The sequence below is a fragment of the Vicia villosa genome, linkage group LG7 (assembly GCF_029867415.1).
Source record: "Vicia villosa cultivar HV-30 ecotype Madison, WI linkage group LG7, Vvil1.0, whole genome shotgun sequence".
NCBI classification, from domain to species: Eukaryota; Viridiplantae; Streptophyta; class Magnoliopsida; order Fabales; family Fabaceae; genus Vicia; species Vicia villosa.
In genome coordinates, this window is record NC_081186.1 from 112817832 (window position 1) to 112841291 (window position 23460).

At 34.6% G+C, this 23460-nt stretch overlaps 3 protein-coding genes across 3 annotated transcripts; all 3 read left to right on the plus strand.

Annotated features, from left to right (window-relative positions):
• The first annotated feature begins 2266 nt into the window (after positions 1–2266).
• LOC131616559 (uncharacterized) lies at positions 2267–9215 on the plus strand. Its single transcript, XM_058887922.1, has 13 exons — positions 2267–2642; positions 3099–3215; positions 3864–3928; positions 4006–4111; positions 4796–4867; positions 5644–5703; positions 6139–6268; positions 6376–6569; positions 6675–6859; positions 7017–7144; positions 7408–7694; positions 8022–8259; positions 8335–9215. The coding sequence occupies exons 1-13, from the start codon at positions 2376–2378 to the stop codon at positions 9069–9071; spliced, it is 2586 nt and encodes an 861-aa protein (XP_058743905.1). The 5' UTR covers positions 2267–2375; the 3' UTR covers positions 9072–9215.
• Positions 9216–17632: 8417 nt separating this feature from the next.
• On the plus strand, positions 17633–19262 carry LOC131616560 (serine acetyltransferase 5). Its single transcript, XM_058887923.1, has 2 exons — positions 17633–18271; positions 18476–19262. The coding sequence occupies exons 1-2, from the start codon at positions 17720–17722 to the stop codon at positions 18965–18967; spliced, it is 1044 nt and encodes a 347-aa protein (XP_058743906.1). The 5' UTR covers positions 17633–17719; the 3' UTR covers positions 18968–19262.
• Positions 19263–20426: 1164 nt separating this feature from the next.
• On the plus strand, positions 20427–23329 carry LOC131616561 (metal transporter Nramp3.1-like). The gene is made up of 4 exons (XM_058887924.1): positions 20427–21219; positions 21311–21447; positions 21644–22296; positions 23060–23329. Exons 1-4 carry the CDS (start codon positions 20594–20596, stop codon positions 23279–23281), a joined length of 1638 nt encoding a protein of 545 aa, XP_058743907.1. The 5' UTR covers positions 20427–20593; the 3' UTR covers positions 23282–23329.
• The last annotated feature ends 131 nt before the right edge of the window (positions 23330–23460 follow it).

The following is a 23460-nucleotide window of genomic DNA, read 5'->3' on the forward strand; positions in this document are numbered from 1 at the left end:
ATGTATGTGCCTAGCTTTGTGAAAATAGAAGATATCAATCACCACTAAAACAAAAACAAAGATGCTTTCATAAAATGTGACGTGAATTTATCAAGAATTCTATGTACACTAAAACATGCTCAATCTCATTCATGCAAGAATTGGTAGATAACAAGCTTACATATATGATATATCATGCAATGAATAATGATAAATACCATGCTCAACAATTAATGTTATTTATGATAATTCAAATATACAAAATTTATGTGATGATGAAGTGCAAATGATTAAAACATGAAGTCACTATAAGCATATGAATTGAAAATACTCATAGGTTAATCAACAATTTTTTTGGAAGTGAGCATTCATGGCATTACATCATACATCAATTATATCACATAAACATAAAATCAAATTTCAAGAGACATAGATAAGCAACACAAGATATCATGACTTACGAACAAAGAGATCAATGAAACGATATTACCTTATAGGATGACAAGCGAAGTATGCACTCACGTGAACTCTATACCTTTTAAAGTCAACATACTTACCATTTTCATCATTGTTAAAGTTTCCACTTGTGGGCATTGGAGTGTCAATTCACTTTGCATATACCATTTCGAAGCGTTTAAGCAACTATTGGCAATACTTTGTTTGACACAAAAAATGTCCCTTCTTTTAGTTGTTTGATTTGAAGTCTGAGAAAGTAATTTAACTCCCTTATTAGACTCATTTCAAACACTCCCTACATTATCTCTAAAAACTCCTTGATTAACTTAGAGTGTGTAGTTACGCCTCTGGTGATGTCTCCAAGAATGTTATCAATCAGATGGTCTTTGAAGACCTCCTGGCCAAGGGTAGATCATCCACTTTAGTTGGATTCTCAGCCATCTCCTTTTTCAGAATCGTCATCTTCCTCCTCCTCAGGTTTCACCATTTCAGGTTGATCAATTACTTCTTCAGAATCTTTGAGTATGTCTTCTGAAAATGCACCTGCATCATAAAAAGAAACATCTTTCCCAACATTTCTTGGATTAGATTCATCAAAAGTAACGTGCACAAACTCTTTAATAGTAAGTAATCTCTTTTTATAAATTGTATAGTCTTTGCTTGATTGAGAGTATCCAAGAAAAACATGTAGATATTATTTACCCACCTTTGCGAGGGGAGATGCAGAGTTTGAAGTTCATGAAGCTACTGCCAAATAATGGTCAAACAAAATCAACATGCCTTCTGACACAATTTCCCCTTATCTGCGAGCAATTCTCACTTGACCACAAAGAAAGCATTGTCAACATCCATGATCTCAAACCCTCCGATAAGTTTCCACAGTTTCTTAAACCTATCATTCATAAAATGATAGCCCACGTTCTTCTCAAGGAATTTAATGATTAACACCCCGTTTCAAGAATTGCACAGTTCTTGAAAAAGCTTCTCATCTATCGTGACATTTGGTAGCAATCAGTTATCTCCTTCAAAAGAGACTTTCATAAGTTCCTTTTTCAACCAGATCCACTATCTCCTTCGCAGTAGTGGCTCATTGACCTTCATTAAAAATATCTCGAAACAATAGTCTAAAAGACTTAGATGCATCTCAATCCGATGAAGACAAAAAACTCCATGCGAAAACTTCTCCGTTATTCAAAAACTGTTGCTAGTATGTATGTTAAGAGATATTATTTAAATTTTTTAATTTAAAAATAGTTTGAATTCATTAACTACCTTTTCACTTTAAGATACTAGTAACAAACCCGTGCGTTCGCACGGGTTCTAGTATGAGACGCACATTTGTTTCAAATGTATATTTTTTAATAGAAAAATGTCTGGTTACACGTGAAAAAATAATAATTGAATATAAATTAATAAAAAGTATTTTGATCAGTAACTTCATGTTCTAGTTAATAATCAATATTTTGATCAATAACTTCGTGTTCCCGTGTACAAATATTATTTTTGTTTAGGTATCGTTATAAAAAATATCTGAATTAATAGTAAATTTTCGTATATAAAAATATTTAAATCAATAATAGATTTTTTCCCGTATACTATTTTTTTGATAAAAATTATTTAGATCATAAATATCATTTTTTGTATATAGAAATATTTAGATCAATAATATATTTTTCCTATACAAATTTTATTTTTGTTTAGGTATCGTATCACTATCAGCACCCGTGTGTTCGCACGATATTGGTGTGGTACGTAGGCTATAGTTAATTAATAATTAATTTAAATATATAAAAAAGAAAGTAAAAACCAAATATATCCTTTGCATTGTGTTACCAATCCAAAACCTAAAACCCAAAACCCACGGCTGCATAAGCACTTAAGCAGCAAAAAAACTTCATTCCTCGTCGCAGTCACGGCTGTTCCGAGCTCTTGCCGTTCCAATGGCAGCTTTCGACCACTTCGGAGACATGTACGATGTTGCACTCAAACCACGCTTGCTCAACACTCTCATCAGTGACCACCTCCCCACCCTCGACCATCCCTTTTCCAACCCTTCCGAACTCTCCAAAGTTGTCTCTTTGATCAAAACGCATTCTCTCCTATCTGAGGATGTAACAGATTCCATGGAGAGTAAACAAGTTAAAGCTTGGAAAGCGTCTGTTGCTTCATGGGTCGATCGTGTTTTGCTCCTCCTTTCTAGCCATTCGGTAAATTTCGTTACTTTTCATTACTATGCTTTCTGGGTATTCAATAGTTTTTTTAGAAGATAATACATGCTTCATTTATCGGGTTTTGTTTTATTTTTGTTTTTGATGAATTATGTAAATAGCTTATGACATGTATATAAATAGTTTTGAGCTTATTTCCATAAGCTCTTATGGATAGCTTATGAAAATAGCTTATCTGTTATAGGAATAACATATAAGAACTTAAAGATAAGTGCTATAGGAGCTTAATTAAGTTGTTTATTCAAACTTATCCTTAAGTTTTTTTGGACATCTGGGTGGAAGCAATTTTGTTATTATTTATTTGTCACCAATGGTCTTTGAGTTATTTTGATGGGAAGTGATTACACTTGAAGTTTGAAGTATTTTTATGGTTATTGACTTTGAGTTGACTAAGTTAAGTAATTGAAATGACTGGGTTTTTCGTTTTTATTTCAGCCTGATAAACGTTGGGCAGGGATATCTTTGCTAGGGGTTACTTGTGAAGAGTGCAGTTCGGATCGTTTCCAAGAATCTTACGCTGCGTGGTTCCTGAAGTTGCTGACTTCTCTACAGGTAATTAGTTGTTCTTTTGCGATGGCTGCACTTAATTCTCTTGCTAGCTTTCTTGTATTCTTCCTTTTTGAGAATACATCAATTATTGTTAAGTGCACATTTGTAACATCCTTTGTGTTGAAAGTCAATGTGGCCTTAAAATGTATTTATAGATGGGAGGCATTCTTCATCTTAAAGTGTGGTTTTGTATGGTTGAGTTAGTCCTTGATTCATTGGGCCACCCACATTTGGGCCAATTGGTTCACACTCCAATCTTTGTCGTGAGGAGTGCGTGTTAAGAGTCCTGCATTTGATGAGATATGATCTGAAAATGTGTTCATAAGTCGGAGGAATCCCTCACCTTATAATCTATTTTGCTGGGATGGTTCAAATCAAATTTTAAGACCTTGTGCCGTAGAAAAACTTAAAGACGAATAGTACTACCTTGTTGCTCTAAATTTGATGCAGGAACTGAATTCGATACTATAAAATTGACATTGTCTTTATCTAATGGCTATCATATGCGTCATATATGCCTAGTTGAATCATTTTGACTTCATGTACACTCAAACATGGATGCCCCTTATTTATATCTTTGTTCAAATTTCTGAAATAAAATCTTAACTTGTACGCAATCATGATTTGTTCCATGATCTTTATATAAAACAGTCCCCAGAAGATTCTCATATAGTGAGGGTGGCTGCTTGTGCTTCCATATCTGATCTGCTTGCAAGGTTAGATATTTATTTTCTTAATAGAAAAAAGTCCTATTGTTTGATCCTTTCCTTGAGCTTTCTTTTGTAAATATTAGGCTAAGTGGATTTCCCAAGTTCAAGAAAGATGGGTCTGCCTCTGCTGTAAAAGTTGTTCAGCCTGTTCTAAAGATGTTACATGATGACAACTCCGAGGAAGTATGGGTAAGTTATTAATTCAAATATTTTGGAATTTTTAGCTTCTATTAGACATAGACAATGAAAAACTTTCATCATACCACGGATGGAAGAATATTGATATTTTTAGTGCTTACATACTATTTTTGTGTCAAAAGTAAAAGTGATATAATCTACGTTCCTGTGAAGTAGTTGAAGGAGTAGTTCTTGTTTTGAAGTGTATGTATTGTGCTAAGAGTTGCATTTAAACATTGATGTAAAACATTTGTTGATAGATCATAGATGGAATCATTGCATCATCTCATAAAGCTTAGTTAATATAAACCGAAAGCATATCCAAACTGTTGTAAGTATACAACCGATTTCACATGAAAGTATTCTTCATTGCTGCATTTGCAATAATTGACTGCGAAGTACTATTTCTTTAACCCATTGCTGTATTCTTCTCGGACCCATGCATATGTATATGCTAAGAGATGAAATATATTGTGTTAAGCTTAGAACAAGTTAAACAGTTTTTCACTTGGCCAATACTTGCGGAATGCAGACAAATATTTAAATATAGGATATTTTATGTTGTTTGCATGGCTCTTTTATAATAGACCCCACTTTCTATGTCTTTCATCATATATCTGCTTTTTATGTAGACATAATTTATCTGCATTATTTGATTACGCGTTTTATTCATTATTCAAATTATGATAAATGCAGGAAGCTGCAATTCATGTGATATGTACCTTGATAACTTCATTCCCATTTTCTATTCAGCGTCATTATGATAGTGTAAGCTTCTCCTTCCTTTGTTTCAAGATTTTTTACTTGCTTAATTCGTTATATATAATTTGATATTTGTTTCTTGTATGAAGTCCACAACTTCCTTCCCAACACGCAACTTTTTATTTTTTTATGAATGTGAGCATACCAATTGGTGAATGATACCATTAAGAGGTATTGCCGGGTTTAGGAAGTGCTTCTAGGGAAAAAGCATTCATCACCCAAATGTTCTCTCCAAATTTGAGCGGAGAGCCATCATCCGTATTGAGAAAACCAGTGATATAATAGAGCCGTCATATTGAAAATAGAAATACATTTTCGGACTATCATTAGTTGGAGTGATTGCAAAGTTGGTATTGCCGCGCCTTCCAATCTAAACTACAAACTCTTTATTACTCGGGGGGTCATAAATAATGAACACCCTAGGCTAATTTAAATCATGATTTCTGTTAGGTGGACAAACAGGACATGGAGAGGTCTTTTTGTGTTTACCCTTGATACAAGTGAATAGGAATGGACATGCGTGGTTATATTTGCATATTTTTGAGACATTGATGTTTTTGCAGTTTGCATATGCATATGTACATGTATTGATTCAGTTTTCTTAATTGAGTCCAATACTCTTTGTTGCATCTCTGTGATCTGCATGATTAAAAAAGAAGGGGCATGGTGTGGTTGCATGTAATATGTACCAGTTTTTCCTGCTTCTTTAATGAGGAAAATATGCATTTACAGTTTTGTTGCTGCTGTATTCATGATTTGACGAGTGTTTGGTATTTATGCAGGTTGAATCTGCTATCGCTGTTAAACTTGTGTCTGGAGGATGCAGTCATGATATGATGAAGGTAATGTGATTATCAAAATTTTAAGAGCCTCGTCTAGGGTATGTTTGGGTTGTTGCCAAGTTGATATGAGAGTAGATGAGGAGGACAAAACGGGGGTCTTTGGCAGGATCCGAAGAGAAATATATTAGAACAAAGTTGAAAATCATTTATGTTAATTTGATCTGTAACTTGTTATTACTAAATTCTTGCTTCCAACTCTATTTGTTCTGTGATGTTTTTCTCACAAAACCAGAGAATTTGACGTTAATGAAAAATATGTGGGGAGTATAATGCTCTGTCTGTGAGCACTCATTAATTAGTTTCTTTTCCTCTTGTTTAGAAGGATGCCTCATCCTTAACATTAGATTCTCGTTTTTGGGTGGAAACTTTCTCTGATATATGCTCATAGCCACATTTAGTCGTGTTCTGTTATCTGATTTGATGTTGTACATCCAGAAACTTGCACATTGCCTAGCATTGCTTCCAAAATCAAAAGGAGACGAAGAAAGCTGGTCTGTGATGTTGCAGAAAATTTTGATTTTAATAAATGATCAATTAAATTTGAAGTTTGAAGGTCTAGAAGAAGGTAGATGTTGGTGTTATGTTTCACCAAAAAAAGATGTTGGTGCTACGTGTTTCATTAAATCCACTCTTAAAAAGTAGGTCGTGACCATCCTTTTCCATGCATCGCAGATTACATTCGAAAAGAGTTCAATGGATTGTTGATTCTGCCCGGGAAACAACCTCCACCACCTCTAGGAGGCCATGTATCTACAAAAGAAGCCAGCGATAACACAACAAAGAGGTCTAAACAATCACGAACGTCTAGCGTCTCTACACTTATGTCTAGCTGTTGCATGCTGCTCACAAATGCTTATCAAGTTAAGGTACTATTTAATTTATCCAAGTATGTTCTTACCGTTAGTTCTTTCAATTCATCTTAGACTTAGTTTGGGAGAAGAATGTGGAAAGTAACGTGATTTAATTGTTAGGTTAATGTACCTGTTCGCCTATTATTGGTCCTCGTTGAGAGAATTTTGATGGTAAATGGCGCTTTGCCAGAAATGTCGTTGCCATTCATGACCGCCAGACAGCAGGAGAACATTTGTTCAGAACTTCCAGTTTTGCATATGTGTAGCCTGGAATTGCTTACAGCTATTATAAAGGCCACGGGAAGGTATGTCTGTACGATATTCATACCCCTTCCCTTAATCTAATGGTGTTTCAAACTGCTCCCATGCCTGATTTCTATGTTTCTTCTGATATATGTTTTATATATATTCATTTCTTGAAAGAATGCAGAGTTGAACTCATTGCCCATATTTTTATTGCAGTCAACTATTACCGCATGCTGCCTCTATTGTACGTTTAATTACAAAGTACTTCAAAACATGCGAGCTTCCAGAAATAAGGATTAAGGTCTATTCAGTTGCAAAGATTCTGCTCATATCCATGGGTGTTGGTATGTGAAATCTCTTAACTAAGTTCCTTTCTTTCTGCTCATAGTTTACCAATAGTGCGTCCGCCCATTATTCTCTAGCAATAGCAATGTGAATTAGTGGAGTAGCCTTAGCAGCCCCAATCACATCCAAATGTTTTAAATGGGGGTATTTTGGTGTTTAATTTCTTTATAAGTGGAAATGTTTTTACCTACATAGTGATATTTACTGATTAATTATACCTACATATACATAGTGATATTTACTGATTAATTATATTGAACAGGAATGGCTTTATGCCTGGCAAAGGAAGTTGTCGATAATGCTATTGCTGATTTGAGTACCATAGAGAAGAAGAATGTAGGCATGCCAAATGGTTCTAATACTGACATCTCCCCCGCAGCGCTGCAACCAGCCAGTAATAGAAAAAGGAAGCATAGCAGTACAAATGGATCCCTTCAGGAAAATGAGGCAGGTGGTGTTTTAGGAGTAGAAGTTCCTAAGAAACGCCGGGTAGTTCCAATTTCTCTAAGGATAGCTGCACTTGAGGCATTAGAGGCTCTTATTACTGTGGTATGTATCTTTAGTTTGAAATAACCAATGTTTTTCCTTCTTCATAAACCTGTCCCTACATTCAATGGTTATTCTTTGATCCCCAACCTAGCTCCCTCTAAGATATTCTAAGATATACTTGTGCCAAATATTCTGGTGCGGTTAGCCGTTAGCAGTGATTTTTTTAACCTCTGGTAAGTTTGGTAACCCCTTAATACCTGTCATGAGATCTATCCAGAGTTCCCTTTGATTTTAAGTGTAAATCGAACAAACCCTTGATAGTGGAGATCTTAATTTGCTTCTCAATTTTAAAGGGACTACACAAAAGTTTTATTATTTTTGTTACAGGCTGGCGCTTTGAAATCAGAACAGTGGAGATCCAAAGTTGATAGTCTTTTGATAGTCATAGCAACGGATTCTTTCAGGGAAGGATCGACTAGTGAAGAAATAAATGTGTTTCAGAAAAAGGATCCTGCTGCAACTGCCACAGATTTGCAGCTTGCTGCATTGCGTGCTCTTTTGGCTTCTTTTCTTTCTGCCTCTCGGCCCCCATATTTATCACAGGGCCTTGAACTTTTCCGAAGAGGTACTTCTATATCAATGATTCATTATGAACTCTGTCTCTACCTGCTTGAACTTAATGAAATTTATGTCATTGCAGGAAAGCAACAAACTGGAACAAAGCTTGCTGAGTTCTGTGCCCATGCTATGCTAACCTTGGAAGTGCTTATACATCCTAGGGCACTTCCGCTAGTAGATTATGTTCCTCCGAACAACGATACTTTTCGTGAAACTCAGTTTCGTTACCGAGATGAATATGTTAGCCAGAACAACGGTTTTCCTCAAGCAGAACCTCCGGCCTCTCGTGAAAATCTACTTACTAACTATTTGGCAAATGGGGACGATGAGATGGGTAGGTTATGGACTGAAAATACTAAAGAAACCAAAGAGTCTTCTGTAGTCGCCACACCCAAGCCTTCCAGCGCCGACATTCAAGAGAGGAGTGAGACGGTACCCGAGCCTGCCTCATGTGCAGATGTTGAGATGAGATCCGTCGATAACGAAACCACATTCAAGTCAGACCATCCTGGAGAATCTGTACCGCAATTTCAAGAACCCGTCCCTTGCCAAACAAGCAATCCTACTGTCATTGACATTCGCAGTGGTGCAGCTACCGATATAGAACCAGAGAGGATTGTTTCAGACAGCACCCTACCTAATAATGAAGCGAATAATTTGGATTTAGCTTCCAAGAGCATAAGTCCAGTGCAGACATCAGACACTAATTTGGTTCAGCAATTTGCATTTAAGAAGTTTGGCGATTCGGTGGAGGATGAATATGAACCTTTTCCTGAAATTGTGGATGGAGACCCCGATTCTGATTCCGGTTCCGAATAAAGTTTTGCAATTTCTTTCCATTTAAAGAGACAGAATTCAGGGCACTAACAACATTTATTCTATTTTCTTTTATATGTTTTCATTAGGTAATGCTGTAAGCAACATTTTTGACTGACCAACCATATATTTAGTTTCTATTTCAAAGGGTTGTGAATTACATATGTTTTGTTTCTGCTACTCTTTATGTCATGGAAAATGTGTTGTGCAGTTATAAATTGTGCGGTGCGACACAATGGTGAAGTATGTATTAGTTGTTTGAAGAAATATAGAAACACTGACAGGAAATTAGACATCAGTTGAACTAAAATATTAAGAGTATTATAATGTACATTAATTTTTAGCTTAAACAATTTTCATAAAGATTATGTCTAATGGTAATATGAGCAATTGTAGCACTTTAAAAGTTTTGTAACTTTCTGTCAAAAAAAAAAAAGTTTTGTAACTTGGAGGTTAAGAAATAGTACGGACTAATTGCAACATTCTAAACTATTTTTTTTTAAAAAGATTTTTCAACCAACCCCATGCCCTTCTCACGCACCACCGAATTGTCCATTTTGCCCTTGTGCTTCTGTAGATGCATCTCCGGAAACACCATTTTTTTTTGTTAAACGTTGTTTTGTTCTTTAGATGCACCTACGGAAGTCCTCAGCATGTGCATTTACGGAAATATTTTGGTGTTATATCTCGCGCCAGACCTTTCCTCTTCATTTTTCACATTTTCAAACTCAACTCTCTCAACCCCAAACTCTCTTTCCCCTACCTCAAAATCGATATCAAGTTCGGCTATGTTGTCAACATCAACTTCAACTATCTAACAAGTTCAAAGCGATATTTTAATCGGTAAGTTTTTGGAATTTTTAGTTATTTTAGAGTAGTTTTGAAATTGAATTAGAATGTGTTATTTAGGTGTAGAAATGAATTGATAGGTTTAGCAATAGTGTTTAGAGACAATGTAGGAGTTGTTTGAGGTTTTAAAAGGACGATCAAGCCACAAAAATTGAGTTTGTAGTGGCTGGAACTGTACTCAGACGCCATTGTTGCGTTACTTAGTTTCAGTTGCTTCCGTAGATTCATCTACGGAAGAGATGGACGTTGGAGCTTTCCGTAGGTCCATCTACGGAAGCACCCAATGTTTTTGTAACTAACATGCTTCTGTAGGTCCATCTACGGAAGCACCCATTGTTTATGAAACTACCATGCTTCCGTAGGTCCATCTACGGAAAGAGTATTTTTTTTTAATTTCTTGTTTATTTGTATTTCATTGTTCATGTACGGTTACCTATGCAGACATTATGACTCACGGGCCAGATAGAGATATACATGGGAGGACTGCGCAGCACACATCCGTGCGTCGCGAACGGGCGCGTGTTACATCTCAGGTGACTGATGGAGCTGCTGTTCCACCTGATACACCCGCTACAGCCAGGCATTCTACACCTGTTCTAGTTGAGGGGCTCTCAGCTGCTGTTCCAGTTCATACACCCGCTACAGCCAAACATTCTACACATTGAAAACTTTAACTTCCATGCGTTTATCTCGAATAGGAGGAAAATAGTTTTGTATCTCATCTGCGATCAACTCCTTGAAATCCTTTAGGATCCCCAACCCTTCTTCTGAAATTGTTGTTTTCTCCTTTACAACACTCACCACCCCTTTAGTCAATATTGAAAATAAAAATTTAGTTTCATTAATAGTCTCATTAAGCTCTTTTTCACTCCGTGTCATCGCCAAGAAACTAGACTTTTTTCCTCCTTGATTCTTATCAAAGTGCAAAACAGGAGCCATAACAATTTTATGTGTGCCCCATGTAAACATCATCACATTATCCCTTTCCTGATAAGTGATATCATTATCAAATTTCCAAGGTCTACCTAGTAAAATATGACAAACATCCATATCAAGATTTTTATCTTTTACATTATTGATTTGAAAATGTTCCATCTTTTTATCCACGTCATGATTTCCACCTTTGCTTACATGCATATCAGAAGCTAGTAGCTTTGAAATTCACTCAAAATACGTTTCTCCTCAGATTTTAAAACAACTACAGTTGTAAAAGGATTTTCACTCACTTCAGTACAAGAATCAAATCGAGTAGAAATACCATGATCATCGAGCTGATTTTCGCAATTGACTGTGAGACTCTCTTTCCATAAATAGTCTTGTGCATCTCCTACATATTTACCAAATTCATCATCACCATAATTTACTTCGGTATTCTTTGTTGGCCCTTTGACAATTTTGGACCTTGCCCCTTTAACAAAAACTGTCTCCAACTTCTTTAGTTTAGGAATATTACTCTCAGGTTTGCAAGGTATAGAGATTATCCGCAAGCTATGTAAACGGTAAGCTTTTACCTGAGAAAAGAAATCAATGAAAGGAGATGACTTCCATAAGCCTGATGATTGTATTATCCCTATTTGATGCTTTGTTTGATCCATTCTAGATGGTGGACGTAGAACGGAAATTGGGTTATCCAAAAGTTTTCTACACCTAATCTGTTCTCCTCTCTTGTCTCTTCGTTGATTTCCATTGTTGTTGACCAGATTTGCTAAATTTTCCACATGTTCAGTCAAAGCAGTTAGAGTCGCAGTAATTCTCTCAAGATTTTCTCTGGTCGCTGGTTGATCTGCCATGGTTGTCAAGCTACGAAAAGAACAAGAAAAGCCTTCTCTGATGCTAACTGACACAGTCAGACACCCTAGGGAATAACAAGCGTTAAACTTAGAACAAAACACAGGGTTGCAAGTGTAAAACCTATCAAATAAGTTGGGATCCACCAGCAAAAAGAAAACTCAAAACTTTATTATAATAAAAGATTATCCTTATAGTTACACCAAATGTCTTTAACTATAGAAAACAAAAGAAACCCTAATGGGCCTCAAGGACCTTTAATCCAAAGAAAAAATTAAATAAATAAAACAAATAAAGTAGAAATTGCTAAAATTGTAGAAAATAGTAAAATGATGTTTCGGGATTGAAACGAACATAAATGGATTAAAAAACCCATAGTTCACTTAAATGATGTTGGACTCATAAACCGATTCCCTTTCCGAAAGGTATAATATGAATCATTCTGACATCAGACGCGAAACTTGCGCAAATCTTGCTGAACTGTTCCGCACGACTTCTCCTTCGATACACGCAGGCAACACTCCTACATCAATACATCATCATTCTCTCCACTCATTTATAATTTTTAATCATTTTTATTTTCATTTCTTACAGAGCAAACAAGCTCTTGCTCTAATAGATTTGGTATCTTAAGTGTGATTCTTGATTGTGTAAAACTTACAAATTCCAGAATTTCTTAACCATGAGTTGAGGATTCTTAAAAGAAAGGGAGTGAAAAAGTCAATTCAAGTAGTGCAGACCCAAACATTCAAGAAAATTGGTGATTTGGAGAGGCATAAAGGCAAGAAGGTGCAAGAGAAGTTTAAGAAGTATGCATGATCAAGCTCATAGAAGACCAATATTGATGGTAAATATGAATCCTTCAAGAAAAGAGGAAGGATATCAAACTTAAATCAACAAAATAAGGATAATAAACACATTCAATGCTATAATTGTGAAAATGAGGGCCATTTTGCCTCCTATTGATGGTACAACAAAAGAAAGGAGAAGACTCAAGATAATGGTGATGATGAAGCCAAAATAGTACAAGATAACTCTGATTATGTCACTATAGTTTTTATGGCTGCATTGTCTCAAGATCAACATAGAGTTGGATCATAGTTTCTATATACAAACTGCTCAAACCAAATGATATGTCACAAGAACTGATTGGTCAAGTTTTACAGCATAAGAAAGAATAAGGTGAGACTAGTGGATAGTAGAATCTTACAAACTGAAGGAATTGGGAACATGGTGATAAAAAAGAATGAAGGAATATCTCAAATAATTGAAGATACACTGTATGTACCAAAAATTAAATGTAATTTATTAAGCGTTGGACAACTTATAGGAAATAGTTTCTTAGTAATTATGAAGAAGAATTTCCATGTTCCATGCATGCAAAGGAACACCCATAAATCGGGATTCTTCAATACGCTAGATGAAAGCCACAAAGCTACATTATTTAAAAATTGATAAAAAAAATAGACTTAATTGCAACTTTGATCCCTATATTATCATGTTTTTTCGATTTTGGTCCTCTCATTATAAAAATCATTTTTTTAGTCCCTCTATTTTGTTTTTATGAAAATTTTAGTCCCCCCTTCAAAATGAAGAGCATTTTTTAATGACATGACACTCATTTAGCTTATAGCTTTTAAAATAAGATTGATTTAAATATAAAATAAAATAAATGAGCTGGAATAATTTAATGCTGACTTGGAAAAGACACATAAGCCAAATGAACGCCATGTCATTAAAAAATGCTCTCCATTTTGAAGGGGGGCTAAAATCTTCAAAATACACAAAATAGAGGACTAAAAAAATGGTTTTTAAAATGAGGGGACCAAAATAAAAAAACAGGATAATAGGGGGATCAAAGTTGCAATTAAGCCAAAAATATAACAACACCAACACTAATTAAAATAAAGGGAACCAAATTTATTTTCAAGATTATTTCTCTTAAGTGACACAAACAGATCCACCACTCTACTTACAAGATTGAACTCTCTTCCCAAATCTTCTTGCTGCACCTCCTCCGAAAAGTTCGTAAAACAAATGATGGATCATTATGAGAGAAAGCACCCACATTACATCAAAGACCCATATAAAGATCAAAGATTCACCCAAAAAAGTGAGAGATACACCTAATAATATTCATCCAAAACTTGTAAAGTGCTCAACCTCCACTTTTTTAAACAATGTGGGAGTTAAATAACTCACATTTGTTTCTCAACAACCTCCCCTTCAAATGTGAGTTCATCCACTATGCTCCCCCTCAAGCAGAATCTCTTTCATCCACATACTTGTGTTGCCTCCTCAAGTGTAAGTCAATCCATTATACTCCCCCTCAAGTGGGAATTTTTCATCCATATACTTGTACCACCGTTGACACACCCTTACCACGTCACAAGTAGTTCAACGAGACACACCACTTAACCACCACCATGTTAAGAAGACTTTCAATACAAGAAGCCGATCCCTTACTCAAACTATGCTCTGATACCACTAATGTTTTATATGCCAAATTTTGTGTGTTTTGTTAATGTTTAATTCATATGTGCATTGCATAATAATTATATTTCTTGTGTGTTCTTATATTCTAATAGTTAATCTTATTCAATTCCTTACCTAAAAGTAGAACTAATTGACAAGAGCAACCCCATTGTGGTTGAGGTTGTTGGAAGTCTATAAAATATTACTTCTTCTGTTTTAAAATGAGTGTCGTTGTAACAAATAACTTTTGTTTCAAAATGAATGTCATTCTCACTTTCTAATATAGTTATAATTGTAATTTTTTCAATTGTATATTTCATTATTACTCTGTACATTACTTCCAACACAATTATATAGTTAATATAGTAAAAATGCAAAGTCTTATGACACTATAATTACATTCCTTAATCTGTGTGCAAAAAATTTAAACGACACTCATATTAAAACGATGAAAATATCATAAAAAGCAACCTAAAATAAAAAACGAAATAGAACTAACACACACAAAAGTATTGAAGATCTCTAGAGGAGTCCACCTTCCCCCATTGAAGGATGCCTATGCTCTATAAGGCGCATTAAGGTAGTTAAATAGCATGAAAAATATTTTTGACAACATTAAGGTAGAAGTTAGCACGAGTAGTGATTAAGTGAGAAGTCAGTAAACCGGATGTTGTTTACGTGTGAATCAGAGGTTGTTTGCATAGTACTTTGAATTGCTACTATCATAGTAGACTTATCCCTATCTTGGTAGCCCAAAGTAGGTATTGTTGATACCGAGCTGGGTGAACAATTACTTGTGTTCTTTAAAGTTTTTACACTTTTATATCTTGTTATTGTGTGTGTTTGAAAAACGGTGTCTCGACATCCTTTAGGACATCTTTAATCTGAACGCCAGAATTTGAAAAAGTATATTCTAACTCTTTCACGGAAAATACTCAAAAATACCACGGAAACTCGAAAATTTACCGATTATATTGAGCTTTGAATGATTTGGAGTGTGTTGATCGTTGAAGTTGATGCTCCTTGTCGAACTCGAGAGAAAAAAATTAAGTTTGGTGAAAAATTAATTTTTGAGATTTGAGAGAGTTTGGAGAGGGGAAGATGAAATAGTTTGAGAATGAGGGAGAAGAAGAGAGTCTGACGCGAGTTTATTAAAAAATGGTTCCGGAGATACATAATAGAAAAGCATCCGTAGATGCATTTATAACACAAATCAACATTAAGTAAAAAAAAGTACGTCCAGAAATACACTTATGAAAATAGAGAGTATTTTTAGAAACACACATGGTGTCTAAAAACCCAAAGGGATAAGGGAAGAGATTCCCTTTTATAACTATGATAATATTTCCATGCATCTGAAAGTTTAGAAATGGTCTACGCTTAATACATAATACATATTGATATAGTAGGAAATTGCTATATTAGTTGGAACATGAAAACTTTAGGAATATGATTTTAAAGAGTTAAAAATAGGAATATGCCTGCAACAAGAAAGATTACGTACAGAAGAAATGTGCTAAAAAATCGCATTTGATTAAAATGTATTTGAGCTATTTTCTAACAGAATCGCACGGTTCGGTTTGATTTATGATTTGTATTTTACAAATTAAATCGAATCAAACCAAACCACAATATGTTACAAAATTTTACTAATATATATATATATATATATATATATATATATATATATTATAGAAATCAACTAGTATTATGTGTATATTTTATCATATTTTTTGTATCATATTTATTTTAATTTATATATCATTAAAAAAAATATTATTCATTTATAAATACTATTTTGACAAAATATATTTTATTGTATTCTTTATATAATATTTATTTACGAATCCAATTTCATGTATATCTTTCTTTAAACCTAAGATAAAATTGTAAGACACATTTTTATGTATCAAATTATAAATTTATTTTAACAATTATAAACTTTTTTATAGTAATGTATGAACAATTAAATACAAAATCATATTTTCCTCAATATATGTATGTATGATTCAATAATACGGAGTATATTTTTTTTGTTGTTGTAAAAAGCCGAACCAACCCAAACCGCATTAGTTTGGTTTGGTTTAATTTTATTTTTAAAAGCCAACCAAACCAAATCGAACCACACTTTTTTTCTCTTGTAGTTTGAATAATTTTTAGCGTCAAAACCGCACCGTAAACATTTTTAGTTAAAAATACCAACATTCAATGTTGAGTTATAATACATGATATTCGTCTAAAATATTGAAGACATATTATTTTTCATTACAAAATGTATTAGTAGGAATATGATGAAATGACACTAAGGTATTAAAATTTAATTTGACACCAAATCTATATCGCTAAAAGAATTGATCAAACGGTCATATAAATAGCATATTTTTTAGGCAAAAAAAGGCTATATGTATTATTTATTTATTTAATATAATATGATCGTTGGATCAAATTTTTTAACAGTTGAGATTTGATGTCAAATTAAATTTTGACACCTTGGTGTTATTTGACCCTATCTCGTATTAGTAGTCCACACAAAATAATTAATAGATAAGAAATTTGAACATTATGTAAAATTTTAGTAAATCTTGATTTATTTTAATTCTTGCCTAATTTACTCATGGTTGAAAGAAAGTTATACTTTTAATATTGATGTTGATTAGGAAAAAAAAAAAAAATCCTTTTTTCCCCTATTTTTTCACTCTATTGATCATTCTAGTTTCGTCATTCAATGAAAAAATCCATTCCTTTTCCTCTATAATTAATGAAAATATTCCTTCCTTTTCTATTTTTGTCATTCTATTGATCATTCATTGTCTCATTAAAAAATTATTGTGCACAAAATAATTCTACTACTATATTCCAAAATTTAATCAATAGACAGAAAATATTACTACAATAAAAATTCATGAGCTACCAAGAATGATTAAAATATTTGTGGAGAAAAATCCTCTTGGAATGATATTCTACAAAAAGTCATAAATGATAGTAATGTAGCATGTGAAAAGATACATTGACCTCACATATTTTCACAATTAATACTTTTCATATTTCAATTTCAAACTAGTAGTTAGGCCTGTTTTGTGTCCGGTCCGGTCTGGATATTTGTTATTCTGAAAATCGGATCGAAATAATAATTGCGTAAATTCAGACTGGACCGAAACAGTGATGGATCATTTTTCTGGATTGAAATCGGACCGTTATTTCGGATATCCGACAAAAGTATCAAATAAATATCCAATATAATATCCATTTTGATATCAAATAAAAAATTATCCATTTTCGAACTAAGTAACATTTCGGCCGATCCATTGATCCGATTCTACCTATCTGATTTCCAGTCAGTTTTCGGATCCAGAGATCCAAAAACAGCCCTACTAGTAGTAAGAATCTAGCTAAACATTTTTTGTTTCCTTATAGAACCTATAATAGCCCTCCATTCATTCATGCACATAAAAAAAAGCATATCCAAAATTCCCATATTCTCCATTCCCACATAAAAAACATCCCACAAATAAAATACACAAAAAATTCCACTTTGCCAAATGTTGCAAACCACACACAACTTACATGCAAATTCCACACGTAACAACCGAATCACTCTCACACCAACACCTTCACTTTCACCTCACCGTCCCAATTTCCCACCCCCCACATCAAAACTCACGCCACCGCAAACCACCACCCTCCGCCGCTCAATGCCGACCGGCGACATCCGCTACACCTCCCCACCCACGGCCACCAACAACTCCTCCCCTATAGTCGCCTTCGAAGACGAAGGATGGCTGTGGTCCCAAATCAAAGCCGAATCCCGCCGTGACGCCGAGTCGGAGCCGGCGCTGGCGAGTTATCTGTACTCCACGATTCTCTCTCACTCCTCGCTTGAACGGTCGCTGTCGTTTCATCTTGGGAATAAGCTTTGCTCCTCGACGCTTCTTTCGACGCTTCTGTATGATTTGTTTCTCAACGCTTTTGCTACTGACCCGTCGTTGAGTTTGGCCGCTGTTGCTGATCTTCGTGCTTACCGTGAACGGGACCCTGCGTGTATCTCTTACTCTCACTGTTTGCTCAATTACAAAGGATTCCTTGCTTGCCAGGTTAGGGTTTTTTTCAGTGTTAAACTAAACCCTAATTCTTCAATTTAGGGGTTTCGTTTTAATTGCTTAAAAAAATCATATTTTTAAAGTAACTGAGGGATTAATTTGATTGATTAGAGGTTTGATACTTAAATTTCAGTTTTTTCTGTTTTTTTTACTAACCCTAATTCCTTGTATGTGATTGTGTGTTTGTCATTGTTTCAGGCGCACCGTGTATCTCACTTATTGTGGAGGCAGGCGCGGCGTCCGTTAGCATTGGCGCTACATTCTCGAGTTGCTGATGTATTTGCGGTGGATATTCATCCGGCAGCGAGAATTGGGAAAGGAGTTCTGTTTGATCATGCCACGGGTGTGGTGGTGGGAGAGACTGCGGTGATTGGGAATAATGTGTCGATTCTGCATCATGTGACATTGGGTGGGACTGGAAAGGCTGGTGGGGATAGGCATCCGAAAATTGGGGATGGGGTGCTCATTGGTGCTGGTGCTACCATTTTGGGAAATGTTAAGATTGGGGAAGGTGCTAAGATAGGTGCTGGTTCGGTTGTTTTGATTGATGTGCCGCCACGGACTACTGCTGTTGGGAACCCGGCGAGATTGGTTGGTGGTAAAGAGAAGCCGTCTAAGCTTGAGGATGTGCCTGGGGAATCCATGGACCATACTTCCTTTATCTCTGAGTGGTCTGATTATATCATTTGAGTTTCCAAGGTGAAGTGCTTGAAATCAAACACTTAACACTTGATGTTGGATTTGCACGGCTTTAGAACTAAATTTGCTTTTCCTATCTCATGTGTTTTGATGTTGTAATTTATATGTTGTGTTGAGATTTTGTAGTGACCAGTAGTCTAAAAGTCACTAAACTACAATAAAAAGTGACCCTGTAATTTAAGTTTAATAACACGGCTATAATAAAAAAGTGTGTTACTACATACTGTATGGCATTGTGAGTGGAAATTTTGGCGTTGAGCAATGTAATAACACGGGCTTCGGAATACAGAGCTGGCTTTGTTGATTATGTTACTAGAACTTGGAAAGAATTAGGAAGAACTAGAATATTATTTTATCATCAGAGCTATCTTGCAAGGGTTTGTAGAACTGTTATCTGATTTGTAGAATGTTGTGATTGCTTTTAATGTTTCAAGATTTAGGACAGACGACTATAAGGCACTGTCTATGGTGAGAGATCAGTTTCATGTGCTTGATTAAGAAGCATAATGGGGTGTTATTGTGTAATGTCCCCAAGGGATATCTTTCTAATTCAGTGCATCGTCTCTCATAATTTTGTGTGAATCTTTTGCTGATGTAACACCATTGATGATGATGAGGAAAAGGGGTAACACAGTGCCATGGTATGATATGAAAGGTGCATAAGATTATTGAAGAGAAGCAATGAGTCAAAGGGTGGTCTCTGAATTCAAGAAAAAAATCATCTCAAAATTAATTAATATCTTTATAAACAATACTAAAATATCACATATATTTTTCATGGGTGGGAGAGGAAGTTTAAACTAAATAGTTGATTCAAAGATTAAAGAGTAGAGTTCAAATCGTAAATATATATATTAACAATTAGCCAATAATAATTTGTTATTCATAAAAAAATATTCTTCTAAATATAAATCTTATTAACCATAAATATAATTTAAAAAAACCATAATTCAGAAAAGAAAGACAGAAGAAAACAGAAGCATGTATATAAATTTTAATTAAAATTTTTATCTTATGGAATTTTATAAGAGAGTGAGGAAAAAGATAATATATTGAGGACTATAGATTATATATTTATATAATATGTTGGTCAATTATTTTTTTTTTAAATTTCAAAATGAGTTATTCTTAGTTGATTATAATTTAATTGATCCTGAGTTAATTAACACTCATAATAATTAGTAAATAATTAATAAATTAACTAAAAATATTTATCACATAATAATATTAAAACCAAATGAAAAATTCCAACAAGAGAAGGAATTAAAGTAAATTAAAAAAGTGCTTCCCTTTCATAAATGAGAAGAAAAAAAGAGAGTATAACATGTTTCATTATTGGAATGGTGGAGATTAACTTAAATACCGTGACTGTAGTTAATCTAAAAATCCTCTTACACTAAAATTAGCTGATTTTATCATATTGAAAAAAAACCACAAATACAACAAGAGGTTTACATGCATTATTCTTGGTATCAATCCCTTACGCAGCCATAACAATTGCACTAAATTTTCTCCATGATCTTCTCTAAGGTAAAGAAAATCTAAACAAGATAAAAGAAAATAATCAATATCTCAAACAACATTTCAACACCAGATGGTTTTTCAACCACATGAAACATGGAAATTCAATTACAACCACATAAAAAGCAAGAATTTGATGCAGAAGGAGAAGAAAATAGGTTGCTACAATCTGAAGAATGTGAGACAATACCATTATCTTCGCAGCAACAACCATCTCTATCAATACCGTTAGACGGTGTTGATAGAGAGGATTGTGTATACGCGGCGAAGGACAAAATTCATATTTTTGACTTGGAGTCGAACGGTAATACCAACGGATCAACGGTGGTGCCACCGTTCTCATGGAAGAAGCTCTGGCTCTTCACAGGGCCGGGGCTTCTAATGAGCGTGGCGTTTTTGGATCCGGGTAACTTGGAAGGAGACTTACAAGCCGGTGCGATCGCAGGGTACTCGTTGCTATGGCTTTTAATGTGGTCCACCATTATGGGGCTCCTGATACAACTTCTATCTGCGAGGCTCGGTGTTGCCACGGGGCGACACTTGGCGGAGCTTTGTAGGGAGGAGTATTCCAATTGGGCTAGGCTAGTTTTGTGGTTCTTAGCTGAGTTGGCTTTGATTGCTGCTGATATTCAAGAGGTTATTGGTAGTGCTATTGCTCTTAAGATTCTTAGCCATGGTGTTCTTCCCATTTGGGCTGGTGTTGTAATCACAGCCTTTGATTGGTAAGTTAAAACATGTTTTTTTATTATGCTTTGTTTAATAATAAGTTTCCAAAGTTTGATGATGCTTTTCTTTTCTTTTTTTGTTGAACAGTTTTTTCTTTCTATTTTTGGAGAATTATGGAGTGAGGAAGTTGGAAGGTGTTTTTGCTGTTTTCATTGGAACTATGGGCTTTTCTTTTGCATGGATGTTCTTTGATACAAAGCCAAATGAAGAAGAACTTCTTATGGGTACAAATTCATCTTACTACGTGGATTAAACACGTAGACACAAATATCTAACACGATACAATCTGACACATAAACACTTACGTTAATGTTGTGTCTGGGTTGGATTCAGATACCAGACACATGTTAGACACTAGACACGTATCAGACACTAAACACGTTTTTTCATATTGATACAATTATTTGTACTTTCTTGTAGGTCTTTTGATCCCAAGAGTTAGCTCAAAAACACTTCGCCAAGCTGTGGAAATCGTAGGCTGCGTAATAACCCCACACAACGTATTTCTCCATTCAGCGTTAGTACAGTCAAGAGACATAGACATACGAAACAAAGGCCAAGTTCAAGAAGCTCTAAACTACTACTCAATCGAATCCTCAATTGCACTTTTAATCACATTAATAATCAACCTATTCGTAATAACAGTTTTCGCTAGAGTATTCTATGGTACAGAACAAGCCAAAGACATAGGACTAGTAAATGCAGGACAATATCTTGAAGAAAAATATGGTGGTGGATTTTTCCCAATCCTTTACATTTGGGGCATTGGTTTATTAGCAGCAGGACAAAGTAGTACAATTACAGGTACTTATGCAGGACAGTTTATCACTGAGGGATTCTTAAAATTGAACATAAAAAAATGGTTGAGGGCATTGATTACTAGAAGCTGTGCTATTGTTCCAACTATGATTGTGGCAATTGTTTTTAATACTTCAGAAGGTTCTTTGGATACTTTGAATGAATGGCTTAATGTGCTTCAAGCTATTCAAATTCCTTTTGCACTTATTCCTCTTCTTACTTTGGTGTCTAAAGAAGAGGTCATGGGCACATTCAGAATTGGACCTCTTTTAGAGGTATGTTATTCATCTAATATATAACTAGCTATAAATTATGAATCAAATACACCACTGGACACACGATACCGACACTGACAATGAAATGTGTTGGTGCCTAACGGTAACACATGTAGTGATTTAAAAAAACAAATAAATAAAATGTAATCACATGTGTTGGTGTCTGACATTGACACGTGTCAGACACCAGACACACATTTGTTCATAAATACTGACACGATACAAACACTAACATTAGACATGATACAAATAAATTAAGAATCACATACACCAGACACGATACTGACACTGACATGTCACCAACGCATTGACATGTGTTGGTATCTGACATTAACACATGCAGTGGTTTGAAAAAACAAATAAATTAATGTAATCACATGTGTTGGTGTCTAACATTGACACGTGTTAGACACCAGACACATTTGTTCAGAAATATTGATTCGATACCAACAATGATACCAATCATCAGACACGATACAAATAAATCATGAACCACATATATCAGCACGATACTGAGACTGACATGCCACCAACACATTGACATGTGTCAGTGTCTAACAATAACATTGATACTGATTTGAAAAAACAAGTACATTAAACATAATCACATATGAAAAAACAAATACATTAAACATTATCACACTCAACATTGACACATGTAAACACTTGTATTTTTGTATTCAGAAATGTCGATGTTACGTAGATTCTATGTGATAAAATTATTTAAGATTATATTTAACATTTTATTAATTTTGTGATGCAGAGGGTGGCATGGACAGTGGTGGTGCTTGTGATAATGCTTTATGGATATATGTTATTAGATTTCTTCCTATCTGAAGTGAAGGGACTATTGTTTGGATTTTTAGTGTTCCTTGGTGCAGCAGCATGGATTTCATTTATTGCTTTTCTTCTAAGACATAGTGGTGCTATTTCTTCTATCTTTCTCAAATCTCCGAATTCTGAAGGCTTTTCTCTTGCAAATTGATATATGTATAAATACTCAACTTAGTTATTTTTTTAATTTTTTTTCTTTCTTATGTAGACTGTTTAAGAAATGAATTAGTGATAAACAATTGTTTAAAGAGTTAGGATGTGTTAGTTACTCATGACATAATTTATTTTGTTACTAGTAGTACTCTATAAAATAAGGAGACAGCAACACAG